General features: G+C 34.5%; 4 protein-coding genes across 4 annotated transcripts in view; 2 read left to right on the top strand and 2 right to left on the bottom strand.

Annotated features, from left to right (window-relative positions):
* Positions 1–6,286, top strand: part of Cals (Calsyntenin) — a 58,516-nt gene extending 52,230 nt beyond the window's left edge. Inside the window, exons 7-9 of the mRNA XM_008196530.3 lie at positions 954–1,271; positions 1,335–1,652; positions 4,543–6,286. Coding sequence (XP_008194752.1) covers positions 954–1,271; positions 1,335–1,652; positions 4,543–4,749 — 843 coding nt within the window. The 3' untranslated portion in view covers positions 4,750–6,286. The remainder of the gene's footprint in view (positions 1–953; positions 1,272–1,334; positions 1,653–4,542) is intronic.
* The window catches only part of Tom7 (Translocase of outer membrane 7), an 84,065-nt gene that overhangs the window by 54,959 nt on the left and 1,411 nt on the right, over positions 1–27,695 (top strand). The window lies entirely within an intron of this gene.
* On the bottom strand, positions 7,827–22,104 carry Polr1A (RNA polymerase I subunit A). Its single transcript, XM_965825.4, has 10 exons — positions 20,955–22,104; positions 20,759–20,902; positions 16,649–17,665; positions 16,255–16,591; positions 15,022–15,184; positions 14,558–14,972; positions 14,342–14,503; positions 14,121–14,284; positions 9,599–10,249; positions 7,827–8,732 (listed from the first exon to the last, which is right to left on the bottom strand). Exons 1-10 carry the CDS (start codon positions 21,885–21,887, stop codon positions 7,859–7,861), a joined length of 4,860 nt encoding a protein of 1,619 aa, XP_970918.2. The 5' UTR covers positions 21,888–22,104; the 3' UTR covers positions 7,827–7,858.
* Sik3 (Salt-inducible kinase 3) overlaps positions 22,361–27,695 on the bottom strand; it is a 54,003-nt gene continuing 48,668 nt past the window's right edge. The window contains exon 13 of the mRNA XM_064358587.1: positions 22,361–26,310. Coding sequence (XP_064214657.1) covers positions 25,193–26,310 — 1,118 coding nt within the window. The 3' untranslated portion in view covers positions 22,361–25,192. The remainder of the gene's footprint in view (positions 26,311–27,695) is intronic.

Genomic DNA, 27,695 nt, shown 5'->3' with positions numbered 1-27,695 from the left:
CTACGGTAGAAACACTCAATTCTAAGGGAATAACTATGAAAAGTTGGAAAATAATGAAGAAAGTTTGGTTTAAACAAATTTTGAGGAGGCTAAATTTTTGCCGATATTTTTCGAACGGTTAGTCGTAACGACTTGATTCTTGCAAATTAGGATTCCGCCGGTCATTTTACGTTAGAAACACTCAATTCTAAGGGAATAACTATGAAAAGTTGGAAAATAATGAAGAAAGTTTGGTTTAAACAAATTTTGAGGAGGCTAAATTTTTGCCGATATTTGCCGAACGGTTAGTCGTAGCGACTTGATTCTTGCAAATTTGGATTCCGCCGGTGATTCTACGGTAGAAACACTCAATTCTAAGGGAATAACTATGAAAAGTTGGAAAATAATGAAGAAAGTTTGGTTTAAACAAATTTTGACGAGGCTAAATTTTTGCCGATATTTTCCGAACGGTTAGTCGTAGCGACTTGATTCTTGCAAATTTGGATTCCGCCGGTCATTCTACGTTAGAAACACTCAATTCTAAGGGAATAACTATGAAAAGTTGGAAAATAATGAAGAAAGTTTGGTTTAAACAAATTTTGACGAGGCTAAATTTTTGCCGATATTTTCCGAACGGTCAGTCGTAGCGACTTGATTCTTGCAAATTTGGATTCCGCCGGTCATTCTACGTTAGAAACACTCAATTCTAAGGGAATAACTATGAAAAGGTGGAAAATAATGAAGAAAGTTTGGTTTAAACAAATTTTGACGAGGCTAAATTTTTGCCGATATTTGCCGAATGGTTAGTCGTAGCGATTTGATTCTTGCAAATTTGGATTCCGCCGGTCATTCTACGTTAGAAACACTCAATTCACATATTTTTCATATTTCTTTTGATATTCATTTTTTGTTTAAAAAGTTTTTTAGGTGTCCCTTCTAATATTAAATTTATGTTTCTTTTTTTTTGTTAAAAGGTTCGCGTCCTGGCTGACATCCACATATCCGGGGAACAAAAGCTCGACAAATGCTCCTTAACCATCTACCCTAACTTAAACCCCGACCACGAGAACTTAAGCGTCCCCGAAGAAATGTTAAAAAGACTGGGAATGGCAGCTCGTGTATCAAAAGATGGTGTTACCATCACCGGATCCGACATGGTCTTCAACTACCAACAAGTACTCAGACAAATCGTCTACACCAACCGAAAACCCGCCTACTACCTAAACCGAGTGTTCAAACTAACCTGCTCCGAATTAAACGGACGATTCACCTCAAATGAATACGTGCAAACTGTACGTGAATATTATTTTTTTTTTATATTTATTGATTTTGTTTCAATGATATTTTTTCCTTAGCTCACTGTGATCCATCCCCAGCCCAAAGAACCCATCGTAGCTCATGCAACTGTCAACAAACACAATGTGGAATTACGACCAGCGTCGGTCGTTTCACGTGATTACATTCCTTCGGAACATTTGAATTTGGTCGCAAGTGGGGGATCACATGCTGTTACAATAATCGTCGTAGTGTGCGTCGGATTTTTGTTGTTTATGATTGTCTTGGGTGTGATCAGGATCAGGGCGGCTCATCATAGAAATGCATCCGAGGAGGCGCAGGACAGCGAGATGACTTGGGATGATTCCGCGCTGACAATCACCGTGAACCCAATGGAGGTAAGATAAAATCATTTATCTGTTTAGTATTCAATGTTTTTAGTATTAAAAAATAATCAGCTTCGCTTCGATCCTCAATATTTAAACTTACAACACATTCTTAGCCAAAATTTTTAATGTACTATTTTGATTAATTTTTTTATTTCTACATTTTTTATTAAAAAATGTATCTTAATTATTTCTTTTTTTTTTCATTAAAAGAGTGAAATGGAAGGGGAATCTTTCACTTTCTAAGTGTTATCTTAGAGTATCTACCTTTTATATTGTAAAACTTTTTTTCTCCTTTTTTTAATTATTTATTTTATTTATTTATTTATTTATTTATTTTATGTTTTTTTTCGCGCTTTTCAATTGTTTATGCATGTTTGTGTGAAATTTTGCCAAAGGCGGCTTTTTTCATATTTACTAATTATTTACGCCTACTTCGACCGTAAAGTGCAATAATTTTACAAATTTTCGGTGAAAGTAAACCAAAAGTATCCAAGTTGGATCGAAGATCATGGGTTATTTTTGCAATTTTAACACAAATTACTTATTAATTGCATTTTGTTTTTACGTTTTTGTTTTTGTTAATTGTTATAATTACATATTTTTATCAATATGATTACCTACCTGAAAAAAGTACAACGATGAGCAAAAAAAAGTCGTGACCTTTTGTATAACAATGAATAATAAAATAGCGCCACATGGGCGTTTATTTTAAAAATATTTTCATTATAAATGGCTAGAGTTTAAAAAAAACAATAATTAAAATACGTATGATAGTTGTTGAACAATAGAACGTATAAAAAATTATAAATTTATTTTAATCAATACTAGTTTTCGTAATAAAAATTGTCTCATTTTATAATATAATTGTATTGTGTTCATATTCATTTGTAAAACAAAATCTACAAAAGCAAATTTTTAATAACATTTGAAAGCTTTTAAATTCACGTGATAAATAATTTTTTCTATAATATTAATATTAAAACGTTATTATATTTTGGGTAGTGTGAATAAAATGTCGCGAAAGCTTCACATTTTCGCAATTTTTTTGCATGTTTTGGTAAAATCTTGAAAAATAAATGAGCCACACTGACTCAAAAACGAAATAAATCGAGTGACGTAAGCTAAATTGCCTCCAATTTTTTTCGTAAAACTCATCGGAAAAAACTTCGGTTTTACAAAAAAAAAAAAAAAAAAAAAAGACAATGGTTTTAAAAATTGCAAACTTAAAAACTATTGAGAATTTGCCAATTTTCTCGACGCCAGTCGATTCCCCAGATCATTTTACGTAGATTTGCATCAAAATAGTTCCACTTTTTCGAACAGTTTTGCCGCAATCGACGTTTAAAAGTGAGTCAGTATTTCAACATGTTTTTTGACCTTCATCACGCAATAATTCCGGCACTATTAGCCGTAACCCCTTTAAGTTTATCATCGTTGGAAAGCTCTTTTAATTATCTGTCTTTTTCAAAAATGATCATTGTTCTCCGATTAATAGTTTTCGAGAAAATTGAAAACAAAAGTAAAATTTGAAAAAAAATCATAACTTAAAAACCATTGACAATTTGGCGATTCTCTCGACGCCAGTCGATTTTCCAGAACATTTTACATAGGCTTACATCAAAATAGTCCCACTTTTTCAAAAACTGTTGCCGTAATAGACGTTTGAAAAGTGAGGGTCCGAACATTTCAACATATTTCTGACATTTATCGAGCAATAACTCCGGAACTATTAGAGATAACCCCATAAACTGTATTATCTTTGGAAAGCTCTTTTAATTACCTATCTTTTTCAAAAAAGACCTTTGTTCTCCGATTTATAGTTTTCGAGAAAATTGAAAACAAAAGTAAAATTTGAAAAAAAAATCATAACTTAAAAACTATTGACAATTTGGCGATTCTCTCGACGCCAATCGATTCCCCAGATCATTCTACATAGATTTACATCAAAATAGTTTCACTTTTTCGAAAAGTGTTGCCGTAATAGACGTTTGAAAAGTGAGAGTCCGAATATTTCAAAAATATTTCTGACATTAATCGGACAATAATTCTGGAACCATTAGACGTAAAACGTAACCCTATTAATTTTATTATCGTTGGAAAGTTCCTTTTAATAATCTTATAATCTATTGTTATAAAAAAAATCATTGTTCCTCGATAAATAGTATATTATTATTTAAGTTTTATAGGGCGTTCTATTGTGGCACGAATGGTTTTGGAGCACGACGTATGAGTGCCGCAAAAGTTTAGGCTTCTGGACCATATTAAATAAAATAGTAACAAACGAAATGTGTATATTTGTTTACTACGCGTTATAATCACCAAAAAAAAAACATCGATAAATGTTCGAGTGATAAATGACCCAACGGAACAGTACATAATAATTTAACTGGGTTTATTGTCCATCCGCGGCATTAGCTCACGAAATAATGGATCGTGTAATTCATTTTCAATCGTAAAATATTAAATAACTTGTTTAATGGATTAATTACAATGTTGTTAAGTATTTAACTCGCACTCGTTTTGGCAAATATTACGCTCGTTAAACCCAATCGATCTTAACTTCACTAGTTCTTTTAACAACTCTCTCGCACTCGTTTTGGCAAACATTACGCTCGTTAAACCCAATCAGTCTTAACTTCACTAGTTTTTTTTAACAACCCTCTCGCACTCGTTCTGGCAAACATTACGCTCGTTAAACCCAATCGGTCTTAACTTCACTAGTTTTTTTTAACAACCCTCTCGCACTCGTTTTGGCAAACATTACGCTCGTTAAACCTAGTCGGTCTTAACTTCACTAGTTTTTTCTAACAACCCTCTCGCACTCGTTTTGGCAAACATTACGCTCGTTAAACCTAATCGGTCTTAACTATTTTTTTAACAACCCTGTTTATATAAATAGAACGCTGAACGCAAACTGGAAGGCCACTCAGCCGACTACAGCGAAAGCGACCAATCCGATTCGGACAGTTCATCGGACGACGACAACATCGACGGTCCGTGCAGAATTCCCGACTCTTCGGACGACGAAGAGGAGCAACCGGCTCGTAGTCGCAAACACGACTATCAAAATATCAGCCAACTAGAATGGGACCATTCTACGATGTAAAAATTCCATCTACAAAAAAACAAAAAAAAAAACAAGAAACGGGAGCGGACGTTTCACCTGGTGAGTTTTATTTGTAATTCGCGCCGTTTGAAGCGTCACGAAGGCGGTATATATATTATTAAACATAAAACACATACGCAAAGGTTTGAGCCGTAGCGAAGCCTTTTCGTACGGGAAAAAAATATATATTTCGCGGAGCGGTCGCAAAACTGCCGAAAAAAACAATCAGCGGGAGTTTTGCGAACGCGTCGCGATTGATATCAATAATAATCGTCCATAATGTTAGAGTTATACAAGTTGTATATCCCTTTCACTTAGCTATTAGTATAAAAAAAAAGAAACAGCTAGGTTGGGGTGTTTTAACGCCCGCTAAGTAAATAGCTATTTCCTCATCCTTTCGCTTGGAATCGCCTGTTTGTTTCGGTTATTTAAGGGCAGCCATTGTTTTTAACACGTAGGGTTAGTTTTAAGATGGAAAGTCTTTCGTCCTTTCGAAGCTTCGACAATAATTCAGCTTGTTTTTGTAGTGCGGTGGCAGCGGCTTTCTCTAAACCGAAAGACTTTCTTCCTTTTTTTTTTAAATTATTGACCTAACGTTTAAGGCCTAGGTTAAAAAGCAAGTATTTTTCCTATTTTTTAATTAACCTGAACGCTTTATTTTGTACTTACGTAGTTTTAATCACTCACTTCACTCGAAATATTCCTCGTATTGTCATATCAAATTTTGTACACTGTCTGTCGCTGGTTTTTTCGAACGTTTCGTTCCAAACGCATCAACAACTAGGCAAAAATGATTGATTTATTTAGAATCGATGTTTGTGGACTCTCTCGCACAAGTTCATGTCTCTAAAATAATAATACAAAAGGAGGTGTACATAAAGTTTTGCAGCTAAATAGTATTTTTTTGTATCGTAGACGATGGGTACTTACGAATAAATGAAATGGTTTATTTATTACAAGATGCGCGGTAAATTATTATATAAAAGGATGCAATAGTAGTTGTGTATAAAAGAAGAACAAGTCTATATCATATTTGCAATATGTAAGTGTATTGTTTTTCGTCGCCATTTTGTTTATACGTGTTGGCATCTTAGAATAGTAGCTGTGATGTTGATGAAAAAATGAGAATGTTTTAGTAAGCACTATTCGGTTGATTTGTTTCCGGCCGTTCGACTGACTGATCGATGAATTGGCGCGATTTTCTCGAATTTTTATTCAAAAACTAACCTCAAAAACGTTGTATATTTGATTGTAGAAAGTGTAATTATTATAGTAGGCGGTGTGTCCGAAAGTCGCGCTTGTTTTTTTCAAAGTCGAACTCAGCTGTCAGATTACTATTGAAAAAGTAATAACACTATTTTTGACAAGTACGTAACAGAACGTTACATTCCATGCATATATTTGTAATCTTTGTATCTTTAACAGTTACGAGCTTTGTTGTGTGTTTACAAATCAGAAATCAAATAATCCGAATATCTTTAGGTGTCATACCACAATAATTATGTAATACATAAATGTATAATAAATAACAAATATAGCCAAGTCTTTATTTTATCAAAGTTACCTCTCAAATCTCCAACATTTCCCGACAATCCCTCTGCTTTTTTTTCAGAATCATGGTAACCTGTGAGATGTGAATTTGAATTATTTGCGAAGTACGGCGTCCGACTATTTTTTTTAATTGAAAAAACTATACTTTTCAAATTGTTGTTTCATAACTTTCTTATGTAACGTTAAAATTCTCCTCGTTTAGAAGAATTTTCATGCCTAAAAATTTTTGTTTTGTCAGCATTTAAATTAATTTGCAAAAACCAGAGTAGATTATTTCCTATTTTTTTGTGGGAACTGGTCAAATAAAACAATTATGTAACTCGTGAGATGTGATTTGAATATCAATTATATAGATTAGAAATATTTACGAAGTACGGCGTTCAACTATACATTTTCTTAGAAACTTTTTCAAATTGTTGTTTTATAACTTTCGTAAGTAACGTTAAAGTTCTCTTCATTTGCAAGAATTTTCAAGCCTAAAAATCTGTTTTGTCAAAGTTCAAATTTATTTGCAGAAATTAGAGTAACTATTTCTTATTTTTTTTTGTGGGAACTGTTTAAATAAAACAATTACGTAACTCGTGAGATGTGATTTGAATATCAATTATATAGATTAGAAATATTTACGAAGTACGGCGTTCAACTATACATTTTCTTAGAAACTTTTTCAAATTGTTTTATAACTTTCGTAACGTTAAAGTTCTCTTCATTTGCAAGAATTTTCAAGCCTAAAAATCTGTTTTGTCAGCGTTCAAATTTATTTGCAGAAATTAGAGTAACTATTTCTTAATTTTTTTTGTGGGAACTGTTTAAATAAAACAATTATGTAACTCGTGAGATGTGATTTGAATATCAATTATATAGATTAGAAATATTTACGAAGTACGGCGTTCAACTATACATTTTCTTAGAAACTTTTTCAAATTGTTGTTTTATAACTTTCGTAAGTAACGTTAAAGTTCTCTTCATTTGCAAGAATTTTCAAGCCTAAAAATCTGTTTTGTCAGCGTTCAAATTTATTTGCAGAAATTAGAGTAACTATTTCTAATTTTTTTTTTTGTGGGAACTGTTTAAATAAAACAATTACGTAACTAGTGAGATGTGATTTGAATATCAATTATATAGATTAGAAATATTTACGAAGTACGGCGTTCGACTATACATTTTCTAGAAACTCTGCTTTATCAAATTGTTTTATAACTTTCTTACGTAACGTTAAAGTTCTTTTCATTTACAAGAATTTTCATGCCTAAATATCTTGTTTTGCCAGCGCGTTCGAATTAATTTGCAGAACTCAGAGTAGATTATTTCTTATTTTTTGTGTGAACTGTTTAAATAAAATAATTATGGAACTCGTGAGATGTGAATTTGAATATTAATTATTTAAATTAGAAATATTCACGAAGTGCGGCGTTCGACTATTTTTTTTATTAAAGAAAAACTATACTTCAAATTGTTTTATAAAAACTTAAAGTTCTCTTCATCAACAAGAATTTTTGTGGAAACTGGTTAAAGAAAACAATGCGTAATAAAAACAAAACTTTATTTAAACAAAACCTCACATTTTGTGCAACACCTCAAAACAACCCGTCCCTGTCACACATGGTTTTCCAACCATCAAACAACTGGACGGATTGGTCAAATTGTCCCTTTTCCCACCAATCGTAGCATTACGTAGGAAAGTGAGCGACGACTCGAACGTCATCTGTTGGAGCGGTGAGGCACTACTTTCCATCCCTTTACGACTCAACGGTTCAAACGTGCCATTAAACGTCATATAATCGGCAATTAACGACAGATGGCGCGGATCGACCTTAATCCCATAAACATTAAACACGTCCTGAACCTCCTTCACTATAATTTTCATGGCGGCTTCAATCCCATAAGTCTCCGCCATCTTGTGTATATCATTACAATTCAAACGGTTCAAATCCAAGAGGGCGTGGTACTTCGACATTTCCAAAATATTAATACCGTCGGTCCGTAAGGTCAAAACATCATTCTTCATGTAGGTAATAGCCCTCTTGATATTGGGGGTTTCCCACAACACGGACTTCGCGGCGACGTCACGCAAGATGGCGGTCAAGTCGAGTTTTTTGAATTCGAGCGGAAGTCCGAATGTGATTTCGCACCAGTGGTGTTTTTTCGTGTCGTAGATGTAGTTTTGCGCGAAATTGTAGCTTTCAACCACCGCTTCGTTCGTTTTGTCGTCCACAGGGGGCGCCGTTTCGGTGTCCTCGTCCCCGGAGTCTTCGCGTTCGGACTCTTCCGGCTCTTGGTCGTCGTGGATTTGCTTGAACTTGTTGCCCGTTTTCGCGTCTTCGGTGTCTTCCGGCTCCTCGTCGGAACTGTCTTCGTTCGCGTCTGCGTCGTTTGTTTCCTCCTCGTCGTCGTTTGACGCTTTTTGACGCTTTTCCTCGTCCATCATTACCCTAAATTAGCAAAATTTTATTAAGAAAGTGCCGACTCGTAATATTTGACTCAATTTGCAAAAAAAATTTTTTTTGATATTCGGAAGTAAAATTACCGTTGGGGGCGCCACTGAGCTAGGTCGAAAACAGTAACCATAAATGGCGGGAAAATGTTTATTCGGATATTTTGAGCGTTGTACGAATTTTGGGGCTTCACAATTATTGCATTGCCTATGCGAAATAATTATTGCATCTTTGATGCAAGAAACTTATGTTGACAAATGAGAGATGACGAGGAAAACACGAATAACGAATGACTGTTTGGTTCACTTTCTTTATTGGAAAATTATTACAAAGACATTGAAAAGCCTACCTTTTGGCATAATTTACGTTTAAATGTATCAGCAGTTGTTAATCTTTATTGTAGTTTTGTAGATTTACCGCAGCATTTCATGATTTTTTCAGTGGAAAATTTTAACCTAAAATTCATAACACTTCACTAATTTATTGGTTTCTTGAGCCAAACTTTGTGTTCGCTGTGATCCATTAGTTATAATCTTTAATTAGACAACTGTTTGATAACACTTTGTAATCAAAATTTAAATATTTTTCACTTTTTACCCACTTTCAAGTTCCAACAATAAACACTTTATACCACGAAAAACTACAGAACCAAAGTCAACGTTAGGATTTACCACCACGTACTTTTAAAGTAATTCTTTCTATTGTAAGTAATTAACACAATACACGCAAAATTGTTGAACAATTCATTAAATGTCAGTTAAATGTGGCATTACGAAAACTTCTTTACTGTTTTCGAGATAGTTCAAAAGTCATCACCAGAGGGCGTCTAGTTAATTTTATTTCCGAATAGTTTTTTTACTTACAAATTTGAGGTCACTTTGGACAGTTTCCTAATCGCTGTGAACATTTCGCCGAAGAATTTGCGCGTCATGTGCTTCAAAATATACTTCGGTCCGACGTAAAAATCGTTCTTGTAGTACTTCCGGGGCAAAAACTGGAACCTCAGAGTGTACCTATGTTGCCTGACCGGCTCAACATTTAATTCAACTGTGACATCAACTTTTTCCAAAACGTCGGCAACTACGACCCTTGTCAACATTTTCCTCAAATCCTCCGCCTTCTCCTCCAGGTTTTCCACAGGCAGGAAGGGGATTTCCATTGAGGGCGTTTTGATGTTTTTCGACGCCATCATCAGGATTTCCCTCAGACGTGGTATACCTAAGGTGACGTTCATTTCGCCTCTGCCGGCGAAATGAAACGTGTTGAGGGTCATCTGAGTGGAAGGTTCGCCGATAGATTGCGCTGCGAGGAGGCCGACAGGTTCGCCGGGAGCGCACAGTGAACGCATAGCTTTGAGTTTTAGCATGTTTTGGAATTGTTTGGTTTGTTTTTTGTTGGTGGATTGGTAAGTGTTCATCAATTCTTCGAGTTTTTCGTTGAGGGAACCGAAGTGGTGGTCCGGTTGGTAGATGGAGTTGACGGGGTCGGGGCAGGGGATGCACTGCTGACGGAAGCTAAAGAAGAATTTAAATATGTAAAAATTCATAACTCGAAAACTAGCAATGCGGTTTGTTCCATTGAATTCAGCAGCTCATTTTCTGTATTATACAAACTTTTCACGAGATTTAAAATTTTGATTTTTTTTGCTAAAATTTCCTGAGTAAACAAACACTTACCTTCAAGAAACTGAAAAAATTATTTTTTTTAAACTTGTTCTATCATAGTTTTTTGAACTTGTATATGGCTTAACAACTCTCTAGAGTTGTTAAAAGTAGAAAAAAAATTAATTGCTTTGATTTTTAGTTTTGATTTTTGCAACTTTTGTCGCAATTTTGGTCGATTTGGGTACCCGGAACATTTCTCGAGCAATAGCTCCGGAACTATTAGAGATAACCCCATGACGTGTATTATCGTTGGAAAGCTCTTTAAATTATCTATTTTTTTCAAAAAAAAAAATATTGTTCTCCGACTAATAGTTTTCGAGCAAATTGCAAACAAAAGCAAAAATTGGTGAAATTTTAAAAAATTCATAACTAAAAAACTGTTGGAAATTTGGCCATTTTCTCGATGCCAATCGATCCCCCGGATCATTTTGCATAGGTATGGATAAAAATAGTTCCACCTTTTCGAATAGTATTGCCGTAATTTATTTTATTTTAATTTGAAAAATGGTGGATGCGCCGAATTATTTTTCAAAAAATTCATAACTAAAAAACTAAAAGTCGTAGAGCAATGCGGTTCCATTGTTCCATTGAATTTAGCGGCTCATTTTCTGTATTATACCAATTTTTCACGAAATTTAAAATTTCCAATTTTTTTGCTCAAATTTCCTTACATTCTTACTTACATTCAAAGAGATGAAAAAAAATTATTTTTTTTAAACTCACTCCAGTAAATTTTTATGGACTTCTACATGTCTTAACAACCCACAAAAGTTGTTAAAAGTCCACAAAAAGTCCATATGTTCGATTTTTTAATGTTTGATTTTTTCAATTTTCGTCGCAGTTTTTGTAGGTTTTGGGTACCCGGAACATTTGTTGAGCAATAGCTCCGGAACTATCAGAGATAACCCCATGAAGTGTAGTACCGTTAGAAAGCTCTTTAAATTATCTATTTTTTTCAAAAAAAATTATTGTTCTCCGAGTAATAGTTTTCGAGCAAATTGAAGAAAAATGCAAAATTTGGTGAAATTTTAAAAAATTCATAACTAAAAAATTATTGGGAATTTGGCAATTTTCTTGATGCTAATCGATTCCCCGGATCATTTTGCATACGTGTGGATCAAAACAGTTCCACTTTTTCGAATAGTTTAGCCATAAATGAGAAAATAAAAATAATAAAAAAAAAGTTAACACCCCCCCCCGTTAGAAATCGGTCAATTTTTAAAGTGTCTCAAAATCAAATGAAACCGATTCTATCTTAAAGATTTTGATGTGCTCTTTCCGATCTAAAAAAGCGTTTTCTCCTAGCTCTTTTAGTTTGGCCGTAATCGGCGTTTGAAAATTGAAATTTTTTTTGCGAGATATCGCCTTGAGTCCTATGCCATTTTGTAGAGTTTTTTATTCCGGTTATCCTCCATTTTTCCGTTTCTCAATAACTCTAATAGTTTCGCCGTAATTGGCGGTTGAAAATTGAAAAAAAGCGAAAATGGAAACCTTTTTTTGCGTTTTTCTCGGAAACTGTAAGACTTAGAGCAACGATCAAAAAACCATGTGATAGCGCTTAATTTTCTCTATTTTTTCGATTAAACCCGGAGCCGCTCCGGGCAACGGTTCCGGCTACAGAGGCGATCAAAGTTTTTCACTAAAAAAATTCATAAAAAAAAAACTAAAAGTCGTAGAGCACTGCGGTTTGTTCCATTGAATTCTACGGCTCATTTTACATATTATATCAATTTTTCACAAAAATAAAAAATTTTAATTTTTTTTTCCTAAATTTTGTGTAGCTATTTATGGTGAACAGTTTTATTCAACAAAAAAATTCATAACTCGAAAAGTAAAAGTCGTAGAGCAATGCGGTTTGTTCCATTGGATTCAGCGGCTGTTTTTCTGTGTAATACCAGCTTTTTACGAGATTTAAAATTTTCAATTTTTTTGCTCAAATTTCCTGAGTACACTTCTTCAAAGTGATGAAAAAAAATTTTTTTTTTAACTCACTTCAGCAAATTTTTATGGACTTTTTTATGTCTTAACAACCCACTAAAGTTGTTAAAAGTCCACAAAAAGTCCAATTGATCGATTTTTTGATGTTTGATTTTTTCAATTTTCGTCGCAATTTTTATCGATTTTGGGTGCCCGGAACATTTCTCCAGCAATAGCTCCGGAACTATCAGAGATAACCCCATGAAGTGTATTATCGTTGGAAAGCTCTTTTAATTATCTATTTTTTACAAAAAAAATTATTGTTTTCTGACTAATAGTTTTCGAGCAAATTGCTGATAAATGCAAAAATTGGTAAAATTTTAAAAAATTCATAACTAAAAAACTATTGGGAATTTGGCAATTTTCTCGATGCCAATCGATTCCCCGGATCATTTTGCATATGTGTGGATCAAAACAGTTCCACTTTTTCGAATAGTTTAGCCATAAATGAGAAAATTATAAAAATTAAAAAAAAGTTAACACCCCCCCCTTAGAAATCGGTCAATTTTTAAAGTGTCTCAAAATCAAATGAAACCGATCCTATCTTATAGATTTTGATGTGCCCTTTCCGATGGAAAAAAGCGTTTTCTCCTAGCTCTTTTAATTTGGCCGTAATCGGCGTTTGAAAGTTGAAAATTTTTTTGCGAGATATCGCCTTCAGTCCTATGCCATTTTGTAGAGTTTTTTATTCCGGTTATCCTCCATTTTTCCGTTTCTCGATAACTCTAATAGTTTTGCCGTAATTGGCGGTTGAAAATTGAAAAAAAGTGAAAATGGAAACTTTTTTTGCGTTTTTCTCGGAAACTGTAAGAGTTAGAGTAACGAACAAAAAACCATCTGATAGCGCTTAATTTTATCAATTTTTTTGTCCAAACCCGGTGCCGCTCCGGGCAACGGTTCCGGCTACAGAGGCGATCAAAGTTTTTCACTAAAAAAATTTATAAAAAAAAAACTAAAAGTTGTAGAGCAATGCGGTCTGTTCCATTGAATTCTGCGGCTCATTTTCTGTATTATACCAACTTTTCACGAGATTTAAAATTTTGATTTTTTTTGCTAAAATTTCCTGAGTAATAAATAATACATTTATCTTCAAAGAGGTGAAAAAAAAATTTTTTTAAACTAACTCCTGCAAATTTTTATGGACTTCTGCATGTCTTAACAACCCACAAAAGTTGTTAAAAGTCCACAAAAAGTCCATACGTTCGATTTTTTGATGTTTGAGTTTTTCAATTTTCGTCGCAGTTTTTGTCGATTTTGGGTACTCGGAACTTTTGTCGAGCAATAGCTCCGGAACTATCAGAGATAACCCCATGAAGTGTATTATCGTTGGAAAGCTCTTTAAATTATCTACCTTTTTCAAAAAAGATTATTGTTCTCCGACTAATAGTTTTCGAGCAAATTGCAAACAAAAGCAAAAATTGGTGAAATTTTAAAAAATTCATAACTAAAAAACTGTTGGAAATTTGGCCATTTTCTCGATGCCAATCGATCCCCCGGATCATTTTGCATAGGTATGGATAAAAATAGTTCCACTTTTTCGAATAGTATTGCCGTAATTTATTTTAATTTGAAAAATGGTGGATGCGCCGAATTATTTTTCAAGAAATTCATAACTCAAAAACTAAAAGTCGTAGAGCAATGCGGTTTGTTCCATTAAATTCAGCGGCTCATTTTCTGTATTATACCCGCATTCAACGAGATCTAAAGTTTTAAAATTTTTTGCTAAAAATTAAGATATACGCACCTATCTTTTATGTCTTTGTCGGCCTTTTTCCACAACTTGGTCATTTCCTTCGTACCAAAATCTGTTCCTTTGGTCTTAGCACGCACCACAGACGAAAACAAAGAAAACGGACTTTTTCGTTCTCTCTGTAACGGGTGTCCGAATTTTTCACACCAATCGGCCAACTAAAAAAAAAAAAAATAAAGTCGCAAAAAAAACAAAAAATAAATCGTACAACGTACTTGTTGTTTGTGAGCTTTAACCGACTTCTGATGTTCATCTTTCAACATCTTCAGTGCCTTCTTATCAATCATACCTTTACTGTTATCGGCCAAAAAGACCAACTGTTTCGAATTAAGAAATTGCAATTTTGAAATATCCATTCCATCTTCGCCATACAGAAACTTAAATTTTAATTTACTATAAGATAATTTTTCAAGCACGCTCCATCAAGTTACCTGGATGACACACTTGTCACTATCACGAACTGTCAAATCATAGCCAACCGTCAAACCTTCCAAATGTTTAATCAAACACCTCTGTAAATACCCACTACGACTAGTTTTAACAGCTGTATCAATCAACCCCTCACGACCTGCCATACAATGGAAGAAAAACTCTTGGGGTTGGATCCCAGTCATAAACCTGCCATCGATAAAACCACCAGCACGTGGCGCAAACTCAAAAATTGGAAAACTGGGCAACGATTTCCCGCTTATCATGACAGGGGGGCGTTTACCCTCCAACTCAATTTGGCCCAAAAGACACGAAATTTGCATGGTATTGACTGTTGTGCCTTTAGCGCCCGATTGTACCATCAACTGGAGATTATTTTCAGGAAATTTTAACACTAAACCAGCCGGTAAACAAGTCCTACAAATGACTAATAAACAAAAAACAAACAACAAAAAAATAAAATAACTTGTTAATATCATTCGTGAATGAATCTAGTGCCGTTTTGTATTGTCGGTCAACCGTTGCCCTCCATTTGGGGTTTTTGACGCTATTTTCTCGGATTTTGTCGACGATTTCCTCGATCGGGGAGTCTCGGGGCATGTCGAGCGCGGTCGTGATCACGTCAAGGCCTACACCAAACATGAATTATAAATATCCATTCATTATGACACTACATACAGGGTGTCTCAGCTAAGACTTTTGAGCCTATTTGTCCAACGGATTTAAAATGCAGAAATTTTAGAAGATAAAGAAAGTCTTAAAGACGTAATTTTTACATGCCTTTTTAAAATGTTAAGCCTTTTAAGACTTATATAAAAAAATTATCGTCAGTGAAAAATGCTGTCAGAAAAAACTTGTACATTCAGGACTTTGGAAATGTTTCGTACACTGCTGATTGGATTCTCTTCAAAAGCTTGAAGCTTGAATTTCACTCATCAAGAATTATCAATAAAATAAATAAAAAATATATTTTTAATTTTTTGAACACTTTAAGAAATATTGTAAATTTGCTATAAAAACCGCATATCAATAGAAAGCTTATAAAAAATGCTATCGATACGTGTAAAGAAATACATGGTGTTCCATTAAAAAAATGAGTTATTCAACTTTTTGCGTTTTGGCACACCCTGTACATTATTTCCGTGTTTCAAGTAAAAGTCGACCATTTCCTAAAACTACAGAATATTCTGAATTTTTCTGTTGCAAATTTACCGGAAAATATTCATAGGCGACTTTGCAGCGATTTTTCAAAAATTGGTCTTTTCTATAACGAAAAGTTGAATAATTCCGAAACGAAAAGAAATAGACCCATAACAGTTTATATAAAGTTACATTATTTTTTGCGTAGAATCTAACCATGCAAAAATATTTAGGGTGTTCCATTTAAAAAAAATATAACTTTGGTTCACCACCCTGTATACAACACCCTGTGTACAATAAAAATATTTTTAGTTTGTGGACTTTAAGTCGCTCTATCGGATAGTGAAAACGGCATGACAATATTTCGCATAATAAAAAAGTTATAGACCGATTACGCACCCCTGGGTCACCCTGTATGATTAAAATTTTGGAAATCGGAGCGAAATTATTATTATTGACGTTATATCAATGTCTAATCAATCAAAATATCATAACAATCCGTTGACAAATAACTGAGATATTAAGCTCAAAAATCTTAGCTGAGACACCTTGTATTTACCGATTTTCCGCGCCCCTTCGATGATTTGGCGCCGCCTCTGGTCCGCCTTCTCCACCGTCAAGATATCATGCACGCCCAAAGTAAACCCCTCCTTTTGCAGAAACCTCGTGAAGAGTTTAGCCAATGCGCTCAACAGCCCTGTCGCATACACGCCCCCGTACAACTCGTACATGCAATGAACAAGCCCATAGGGCGTGGCCCCATAATGCGTCTTGTCCAACACGCCCACCAACAACTCGCCGCCGCGAATCACAACCTCGGCCTCGCTCATCGTATTGGGGTCCGTGAAGCGGGAACCGCCCCCTTTCCATTTGCGGGGCGGGGCCGTCTGCCACGCCTAAACCAATCACGCAGTTTATTTACAGCACGACGGGCGCGAGTGCTGCAAACTTACCTTAGCGCTGATTTTCGCACTCGCTGTCAAATTGATGCGTTCGTGGCCTTCTGGGATTATGTTAATGAAAACAGTCGAGAGGATTTGTTTACCGGACCATAGTTGGCGCGGTTTTAGGATTGCCGGTGGTAATAGGATGATTTTGCCAGTTTTGTTTGCCAAAGCTTGGAAAACGAAATGTTTGTAATCGACTTCGTTGAAAAATCGCCCCCGGAGTGATAATTTCACTCCTGCGATCATGTGATCTTGGATAAGGCCACTTAGGGGAGTGCCATCTTTTGGTACGAGATATTGGTTACAAACGTTAACTAAGTTGTAAGCTTCGCTACGTGCTAACTCGTTTTGGGGGAAATGTGCGTTCATTTCGTCGCCATCAAAGTCGGCGTTGTACGCCTTACAGTTGGCGTAATGTAACCTGAACGTTTTCTCCCCTTTTAAGACACGGGCCGTGTGTGCCATTATGCTCGGCTTGTGCAAAGTAGGCTGTCGATTCAACAAAAGCACATCGCCGTTGCATAGGTGTCTATGCACGCGTTTGACGCCACGGAAGCCCACGATTTTATCGGGCGTTAGAAGCCGTTTCAGAATGCTTTCTTGTTGGGTTGTGTTGTTTGTGTTTATACGCTTTATTGTTCCGTCTTCGTATTCGACCATGACAGCGCCCGGATGCACGTCCGGTCCGTTCATTATCATTTTGCGCAACTCTTCGACGTTCCATGACGTCACGGGTACGGGATACGTCAGATGTTTGGCAAAAACTTCCGGAATGCCGATTTCGTCAATGTTGAGGTTGGGGTCGGGTGTGATGACGGTACGGGCGGAGAAATTGACACGTTTGCCCATCATGTGCATGCGAATGATTCCGGTTTTCTTTTCGATGATTTGTTTCAAACCGGCGACGTTTGCATTGCGGATGTAGGTGGTGTCGATGAGGGAGTCGACCTCGGATTGGAGGGATTCCCAGGCTAGGTTCAGTTTTTCGATGGGAGAGCTGCCCTTGGATACGTTGTAGGCGCCCTAAAATAAAGCATTTGTCTCTTTTACTTATGGTTTTTAAGCAAGGATAAAGACTCAAGTGTAATTGTCGATATTACTATACTATCAAAAACAGTAAAACAAAATGTCAGTTGTCATTAAAACCAGTCGTTACTCAAAAACCAAACCAAAAAATAATACAGGCACGTTTTTAAGGAAAATTTAATAATGTGTTATCAGCGATTTTTTTAAACTTAATATTTTTTCAACCTGTAATAACACAAAGTTTTATTTCTTTAAATAGGAATCATAGGCGGCTGTGATATTTTCTAAAAGCTTATTTTTTTATGTAATGTGTATATTTATGTAATACTTTCTTTTTAAATATTAAAATATATATATATAAAACATTTTTCTTTTTTTGTAGTAGGCCATGAAAAAATTTTAGACTTTCAATTAAAACTTTGAAAAATATATTACCCAACAAGTATTTATTCACTACAGCAAATTTTTATAAACTTCTATATGTCTTAACAACCCACTAAAGTTTTTAAAAGTCCACAAAAACTCCATTTAGGCATTTTTTATGTTTGATTTTTCCAATTTTTGTCTCGATTTTGGTCGATTTCCAATACCCGGAACATTTATCGAGCAATAATTCCGGAACTATTAGAGATAATCCCATGAAGTGTATTATCGTTGGAAAGCTCCTTAAATTACCTATCTTTTTTGTTCTCCGATTAATAGTTTTCGAGAAAATTGTAAATAAAAGCAAAAATTTGTAAAATTTTAAAAAATTCATAACTAAAAAACTATTGGGAATTTGGCAATTTTCTCGATGCCAATCGATTCCCCGGATCATTTTGCATAGGTATGGATAAAAATAGTTCCACTTTTTCGAATAGTATTGCCGTAATTTATTTTATTTTAATTTGAAAAATGGTGGATGCGCCGAATTATTTTTCAAAAAATTCATAATTCATAAACTAAAGGTCGTAGAGCAATGCTGTTTGTTCCATTGAGTTCAGCGGCTCATTTTCTGTATTATACCAACTTTTCACGAAATTTAAAAGTTTCAATTTTTTTGCTCAAATTTCCTAACACTTACCTTCAAGTGATGAAAAAAAAATATTTTTTTTAAACTCACTCCAGCAAATTTTTCTAAACTCCTATATGTCTTAACAACCCACTACAGTTGTTAAAAGTCTACAATAACTCCATTTAAGCGATTTTTTTATGTTTGATTTTTACAATTTTTGTCGCGATTTTGATCGATTCCGGGTATCCGGAACATTTATCGAACAATAACTTCGAAATTATTAAAGATAACCCCATGAAGTGTATTATCGTTGGAAAGCTCCTTAAATTATCTATCTTTTTCAAAAAAGATCATTGTTCTCCGATTAACAGTTTTCGAGCAAATTGCTGCTAAATGCAAAAATTGGTAAAATTTTAAAAAATTCATAACTAAAAAACTATTGGGAATTTGGCAATTTTCTTGATGCCAATCGATTCCCCGGATCATTTTGCATAGGTTTAAATCAAAATAAGTCCACTTTTTAGAATAGTTTAGCCGTAAATGAGAAAATAAAAAAAATTAAAAAAAAGTTAACACCCCCCCCTTAGAAATCGGTCACTTTTTAAAGTGTCTCAAAATCAAATAAAACCAATCCTATCTTATAGATTTTGATGTGCTCTTTACGATGGAAAAAAGCGTTTTCTCCTAGCTCTTTTAGTTTGGCCGTAATCGGCGTTTGAAAATTGAAATTTTTTTTGCGAGATATCGCCTTGAGTCTTATGCCATTTTGTAGAGTTTTTTATTCCGGTTATCCTCCATTTTTCCGTTTCTCGATATCTTTAATAGTTTCGCCGTAATTGGCGGTTGAAAATTGAAAAAAGTGAGAATGGAAACCTTTTTTTGCGTTTTTCTCGGAAACTGTAAGACTTAGAGCAACGAACAAAAAACCATCTGATAGCGCTTAATTTTAGCTATTTTTTCGTCCAAACCCGGAGCCGCTCCGGGCAACGGTTCCGGCTACAGAGGCGATCAAAGTTTTTCACTAAAAAAATTTATAAAAAAAAAACTAAAAGTCATAGAGCACTGCGGTTTGTTCCATTGAATTCTACGGCTCATTTTACACAATTTATCAATTTTTCACAAGAATAAAAAATTTAAATTTTTTTGCCAAATTTAGGGTAGCCATTATTTATGGTGAACACTTTTATTCAACAAAAAAATTCATAACTCAAAAACTAAAAGTCGTAGAGCAATGCGGTTTGTTCGATTGAATTCTACGGCTCATTTTACATATTATACCAACTTTTCACGAAATTTAAGTTTCATTTTTTTTGCTCAAATTTCCTGAATAACTTACCTTCAAAGTGATGAAAAAAAAATATTTTTTTTAAACTCACTCCAGTAAATTTTTATGGACTTCTATATGTCTTAACAACCCACTTAAGTTGTTAAAAGTCCACAAAAGGCCATTTGATCGATTTTTTTATGTTTGAGTTTTTCAATTTTCGTCGCATTTTTTGTCGATTCCTTGGGTACCCGGAACATTTATCGAGCAATAGCTCCGGAACTATTAGAGATAACCCCATGAAGTGTATTATCGTTAGAAAGCTTTTTGGATTATGTATTTTTTTCAAAAAAGAGTATTGTTCTCCGACTAATAGTTTTCGAACAAATTGCAGACAAACGCAAAATTTGGTAAAATTTTAAAAAAATTCATAACTAAAAAACTATTGGGAATTTGGCAATTTTCTCGATGCCATTCGATTCCCCGGATCATTTTTCATAGGTGTGGATAAAAATAGTTCCACTTTTTCGAACAGTATTGCCGTAATTTATTTTATTTTAATTTGAAAAATGGTGGATGCGCCGAATTATTTTTCAAAAAATTCATAATTGAAAAACTAAAGGTCGTAGAGCAATGCGGTTTGTTCCATTGAATTCAGCGGCTCATTTTCTGTATTATACCAACTTTTAGCGAGATCTAACATTTTAAAATTTTTTGCGAAAAATTAAGTATCAAAATATTTTTTACAGATTTTTACTCCTAGAAAATGTCTTATTCGTTTGAAATAAGTAGATAAAAATCAAGTCATTTTAATTTAAAATTTTTTCCTCACCTTAGCTTCGGGTGGAAGACTACCCAAGTCCCCCTTATTCTTCACCACTTGAATAATCAATCTCAGAAGAATTGTATTATGAATAATATTTTTATACAATTGCGAAGTCGGATGTTCACTAACACGACTATTAACAATATTGACCTAAAAATCAAATTTGAAATAAATAAATCATTAGATTAACTAATTAAGTTACGGGTCTCATATTTGGGGGAATCACCGGAATAACATCCCAATAAAAAACATCAGTAGGGTGCTCTCCCTCCACCCCCCCTAAAACGGCGATAATTTCCCTCATCAATTCCTTCTCCTCCTTCCATATGTTTCTCATATAAGTCCGTGACTCATCAGGAGTCACATATTTCGCCTCAAAAGCCTTAACTTTCCCCAAAACTTCCGTACTCCCCTTGGCAACGTTTCGCTTCTTCGAGAGAATAATCTTATTTCTCAAAACTTGCACTTTTTCCATTGAATGTTTACAGTGCATACAAGTCTCCCTCGCCTTCACCTCGCGCAACATCTCGTTCACAAACTGATTGCGTAAAGTCTCAGTATTTTTCGTTAGAACGTATTCCCCGTTCAATTTTTCTTGCATCTCCTGAGCCAACGTTTCGTACTTTCGAATCGGCAAAACCACATCTTCAGGAATATTCTCCAACGACTCGTGCACCAAAATCAACAGTGCTATGCTATTGGCAATTTCCACAGCCTCCGTGACCAGCCCGCAATTCAAAAGCCGAATTTGCAGCGTAATTGAATATTTCACATGCTCGGGAATTTGAAACCGGAAACAACTCAGGCAAGCCATCCGCAGAATAGTCCCAATCATGCGGTAAAAAATGGGGTTAACCACAGGCAGGGGCAGCTCAATGTACCCGAAATGCCCCGGGCAAAAGTAAAGGTTTTTGCGGCAAGTGCCGCACGGCTCGCTCTTCTCGGTCATGGGGCCCAGAGACTTGTCGTAGAGGCCGCCGGACAACGGGTGCCCCAAGGGGTCCAAAGTCAAGGGGGTGCATATTTTCGTAATGCACAATTTTTTGATCTCTTCTTTCGTGAACATGGAGAACACGACCGAGTCGAAAGACAGGTGTTTGGGGCCCGTGTCGTGCTTGCGGATGTTTCGGGACATGTTGAGACACGTTTTTCACTTGCACATAACCGCAAAATCAAAGTGTGGCAATTATCACTTAATAGTAATTGAAAAGCATTGTAAAAACACTGGGCGTTTCATTTACAATTGTTTTGGCTAGTTTTTGCGTTCGAAAAACGGCGAAAATGCGAAAAATTTTCAAAAAAAACTTGGTTTAGGCTTATGTTGGTTGCACTGCACGGAACTGTTACTAAAACCACGTGACTGTGTACTTGTGTAGAGTTTGCTCAATCTGGACTAGACGTACGGTAGAAAAGGATAGCGCTCTACGTTACTAACGGCACCCCAGTCGCTGTCCTTTTCTAGTGTGGTATTTCTCATTGTATTTGGCCTCTACTTCCCGAACCGATTTTAAAACGCAGTGGCGGCTCGTTAGAGGGGGAACAGTATTTTAAATACTGGAGTTCTGGATGAAGATAATGGTTGCGGTGTTGAGGAAGCAGAAAAGTGTGTAGTTGTTCCAGTCATTTATTTATTGACATCACAGATTTGAATTGACAGAAAATACTAAATTTTACAACCTTGTTTATTACGTAGGTGCCAGATAAGACGAAACACAATGAGAATTACAGTATTACAACAATTTTCGTGTGGTATTTTTTAAAAAAACAGAGAAATAAAGAATACGCGTTTAGAGCAACGTAAAATTGCTATACAGTGTGGCTACTTCTGTATCGAAAAGTTGCTCTAAAGTCCTAAGAAACACCTAATTGAAACGAAACGCGAAAGCTTGGTATCATTATTATATCAATTCATTTTTTAAGTCAAGTAGAAATCTTAAACACTAGAAATAGCATATTAAAATTGTGCTAAGTGAATATTAATAATATTGACAAAGATTGAAAATCTTTTCCCTACCTAATAGGAATGTTCAAGTAAAACTATTTACATTATTTATAAAAATATACAATTTCAATGCGATTGATTATTGGGTTAAGTCACTGAAACAGAATTTTGCGAGAAACTTCAAGAATATTGCACTAACAACAACTCAACTGTTACAGTATATTTATTTACATTGTGCGATTAATGAAATATTTACATTATTTGAAATATGTACAATCAAATCAGTCGCGAATTAAAATCTCAGTGGAATGTTTAAATCCTTGGAAAAAAACTTGTATGGCAACGAGGTTACATCACATTAAAACGAACTACGGAGGACTATAGATTAGGAGGCGAAACGAGACACAAAACTGACCAAAAAATATCGCCGAGCCAAATAGTTTCAAATTTATTCAATTCACTAATTACTGCAGAAAAGAAGAAAAAAACTTACACAAGAAATATGAAAAAAAAATTAAAAATCTTGCAATAAAAAAAGAATCAAAATTATTCAATCAGTATTGTAATGAAAATGGCATTAAAGATGACGTTTTTATCTCATCGAAAGTGAGTAAGTTATTTTTTATTTTTATAAAAACCGTAGATACTAGCCAGATTGTTTCCGAAAATTATTACAATACGAATTATTGTTTTTTTTAATGGGACACACTATATTTTTTGCACTTTTATTATTGGTTATTGGTTGATTTTGCTTAGTTTAAAAAAATATTACATAAAAACGAAGAATAAAAAATTAATAACTATTGTTTCAGTGGTCGAAAGTAAAAGTTTCAGTTAATAATAACTTTAATGTTACTATTAGGCCATTGTTCATCATTTATTACAGTGATAAATAACTAAAATTTTAATATACATGGCGAATTTGTAAATAGGGAGTTCTATTTAACTTTTTAAGTTATCCAATTTTTTAAAATTCAATATTTATTTTCAACATAATAAAAAATTTAATAAAAAAATTAATTTGATAGCTTTAAAATTAACAAAAATATAAGCTATTTTGTCTGCCGGTTTGACAGCCTGATGACGTCACGCGGCATAAACTGTTTACAAGGCAACTGCGATTTAAGCACTACTGTTCCTTTCGGCATTGTATTGAGATCTCTGGATAATTTTATTGACTTAAAAGAAATAAATATTGGAAGAAAGTGTTATTTGTGATGATTGAAGTAATTTGTTTAAGTAGATACTGTAATAAATCACTAATAACTAATAATAATCCATTTTAATAATCACGCAAAAACAGCCTTTGCGATTTTTTTTTGCTTTATTTCTTTCTGTATGCCTTCGAATTTTTTCAGATTTTTTCTAATTTCTTATAAACAATAAATAATAATTAATGAGAAATATTTATATTAATAAAACATTATTTCATTTAAAAAAATTAAAAACATACTAATGGAAATTTTTATGATTTCTAGAACAAGCGATGCTTGCAAAATGTTTTGTACAAAAAATATGTAAAAAAAATAAGTGTTCTACAAACGACTTCTTATTAAAGATATCGACACTTGCATAAACAAAAATACAACTTCTTTATTTGTCAATACTTTTGAAGATACGTTCGATGAATAAGTAGATGTGGTTTATAATTATAAACCTAGAGTTTTCAAAAATTATGAAATTACGATTTTCTTGTTTTTAAAAGTTTTAATGTTCTCATTTTTTAATCAAACGGTTTTATTACGTGAGATTTCAAAATTTTATTTATTTTATTTAGAGCTAATAGTTCATTAAACATTCATAAAAAATATATGAGTGCAATAGCTAAATGGAAAAAATTGGTCTCATAATTTTTTTTATTTTTGCGAATATAAAACAATGAAAAGTACCATTAGTTTTACAATTATGAAGACTATTATTGGTATTAATTTCAAAAAAATGGAAACTTTCACATTGGCACAAGTTTAAGATTAAACTTTAACTTTTGAAGTGGTGAAAGTCCTACTTTTTTTGTATTCTTAATTTAAAAAAAAATCAAATTATTTAAAAAACTACGTCGAAAATGCAAGAAAATTTACAGTGTTCCATTAAAAAACATAAGTTTGTATTGTAGCACATTTGTGAAACACTCTGTATATTGTTTATGTTTTGCTAAACTCGCACTTAACATTAATACCACAATAATGTTTCCGTCCATTGCGAGATATTAATTTTTGGTATTATTATCTGTCCTGTTTATTTTTATTTACTTAACTTTTTGTATAAATAAACGATTTTTGTTTTCTCTTTTATTATTATTCAGTTCAAGCCGCCCGAAATAAACGGTATTAGGTGTTCGCATACCTCGCAGCGCTCACTCGTTATGGCAAACATTACGCTCGTTAAACAAAATTTGCAGTCGTTTCGCCCCTAATCTCTAGTAATCCGTAAACCGAACCAAAAACTCAATTCGAGATTAACTTAAAAGCGTAATGAAACTAAGAGAATTTCGTTAAATGCTAGGAAACCGTCATACACGAAATCAGCTGTTGACAAAGCTGGTTATAAACCAAATGATCGCCGGAAATGCGTCGCATTTTCAAACCTTTCGAGTCTTTTTGCTTATCGATGACTTTCAGCTCGATCTGAATCCCGCCCTCGTACTCCAACGACAATCTATCGCTCACATCCTCCGAACTCGAGCACGTCTTCGGCGGGATTTGGTCGGTGATCGTCCGCTTGACCATCTCCAGGATATCGGTCGACTGCAGCTTCGAACACACTTCGCTCAATTCGAACTCAAACGACCCGGAGTTTTTGTGCAAGTTCGTCCCGCCCTCCGGGTTCGAGTTGCAATCGTCCAGCTTCAAGTTCTGGAAAATCTGGAAATTGCCAGTTCCCGAGTCGCTCAACTCGTGCGTGATTTGCATTTTTTCGAACGTGTTGTCGCACACGTGACTGCTCTGCGTGTTGGAGCTGGAGCTCGGACTCTGGTTCCCGATGCTGAGACTGTCGTTCGAGAGCGAATCGTCGGAATAACACGAACTTTTATCCGAATTGCGTCTTAGAAAAAACTCGTCACTCGGCTCCGTCTCGTGGGGTTTGGTGAAAAATTTCGCCTCGTCGTTTTCCTGGCTCGTTTTGCGGCCGATGCCTTTCGTGATCGATGGGAGATTTTCGGAGGGTTCCGAGATTATGAACGAGGGGATTTTGGGGATTTTGTGGTTGTCGAGACTGTCCATGGAGTCCTCGGAGGTGTCCGAGCCGGCGACGAGGGTCACCTCGCTGCCGAGGACGTCCGTGAGGGAGATCTGCGGGTGGCCGATGGTCTGCTGGTCGGGTTTGGGGATGTTGTGGACGTGGGGGAGCTCCTCCTGGATCATGTCCAGGCCGGGACTGCCCGGATTGCTGATGGGCGAGTTGGTCAAACTGCGATGGTTGTGGATGTTCAAGATGTGATGCATGTGGTGCGGCTGGTGGAGGAAGTTGGGCTGGAAACTACTGGTGAGGTTTGTGGCGTAGGTGGTGTCCATTTTGTCCTCTTGCATTTGTTGGTTGCGGATTTCCAACTGGAGGTTGGTGGATGGGGTGCCTTGGGTTATGGAACCGGTTCCGGTGGTGTTTAAACCACTTATTCCTATTACAAAAAATTATGCATTCATTTGTTTAAGTTGGCTATGATTTTTCGCTAAAATCTTCTTATTTTGACAACACTGACTGTTTGGACTTTGAAAAAATCTCGCCAAATTCAATATGCGATATGTTGGTAATAGAGCACGACGAAGGAGTGTTCTAATAGAATAAATAACTCATTTAAGTCTTATAAAACGAGTGTAGTATACTATTTTTTTCTACTTTTTATGTTATTATAATAAATAATTAATTATAAAATTATGTTATTATTATAAATTATTATTATTATAAAAAATATATTTATAGTTCATTTTTTTATATAATCAACTGTCAGTGTCAAAATTCTGATAAAGACCAGACTATTAACATTATTTTGTCTAATCTGGCGGTGTGTTGTTTTATATTTGGTAAAAAAAAATGGCTTGAAAACAAAATTTAGGGCATTAGAACGCCAACTGTGATACAGTTTGAGTTTTTTCAGCTTTTTTTCTTTCTCTGACAAACTACATACCTAAGTGACTCTTTATTTCATTTCATAACAGACAATGATCGTTTTTTTTGCTCGTTTTCTGGATTCTTGCAAAAATTAAGTAGTTTTCACTAAAAAAAGAACCACAGGGAAATAACGGATTTTTTTTAAATTGCAAGAACAAAAATTCATTTTTCCAATTAAATATGTAGTTGAATAAAAAACGGCAAATAGTATATTATTACCCGAGTTTTATGAGGCGTTCTATTGTGGCACAAATGGTTTAGAGCACGACGAAGGAGTGTTCTAATAGAATGAATAACTCATTTAAGTCTTATAAAACGAGTGTAGTATACTATTTTTTCTACTTTTTATGTTATTATAATAAATAATTAATTATAAAATTATGTTATTATTATAAATTATTATTATTATAAAAAATATATTTATAGTTCATTTTTTTATATAATCAACTGTCAGTGTCAAAATTCTGATAAAGACCAGACTATTAACATTATTTTGTCTAATCTGGCGGTGTGTTGTTTTATATTTGGTAAAAAAATGGCTTGAAAACAAAATTTAGGGCATTAGAACGCCAACTGTGATGCAGTTTGAGTTTTTTCAGCTTTTTTTCTTTCTCTGACAAACTACATACCTAAGTGACTCTTTATTTCATTTCATAACAGACAATGATCGTTTTTTTTGCTCGTTTTCTGGATTCTTGCAAAAATTAAGTAGTTTTCACTAAAAAAAGAACCACAGGGAAATAACGGATTTTTTTTAAATTGCAAGAACAAAAATTCATTTTTCCAATTAAATATGTAGTTGAATAAAAAACGGCAAATAGTATATTATTACCCGAGTTTTATGAGGCGTTCTATTGTGGCACAAATGGTTTAGAGCACGACGAAGGAGTGTTC

This window comes from Tribolium castaneum, chromosome 8 (assembly GCF_031307605.1).
Source record: "Tribolium castaneum strain GA2 chromosome 8, icTriCast1.1, whole genome shotgun sequence".
NCBI classification, from domain to species: domain Eukaryota; kingdom Metazoa; phylum Arthropoda; class Insecta; order Coleoptera; family Tenebrionidae; genus Tribolium; species Tribolium castaneum.
Note: the sequence above shows the minus strand (reverse complement) of the source record. Positions and strands in the feature narration are given on the sequence as shown.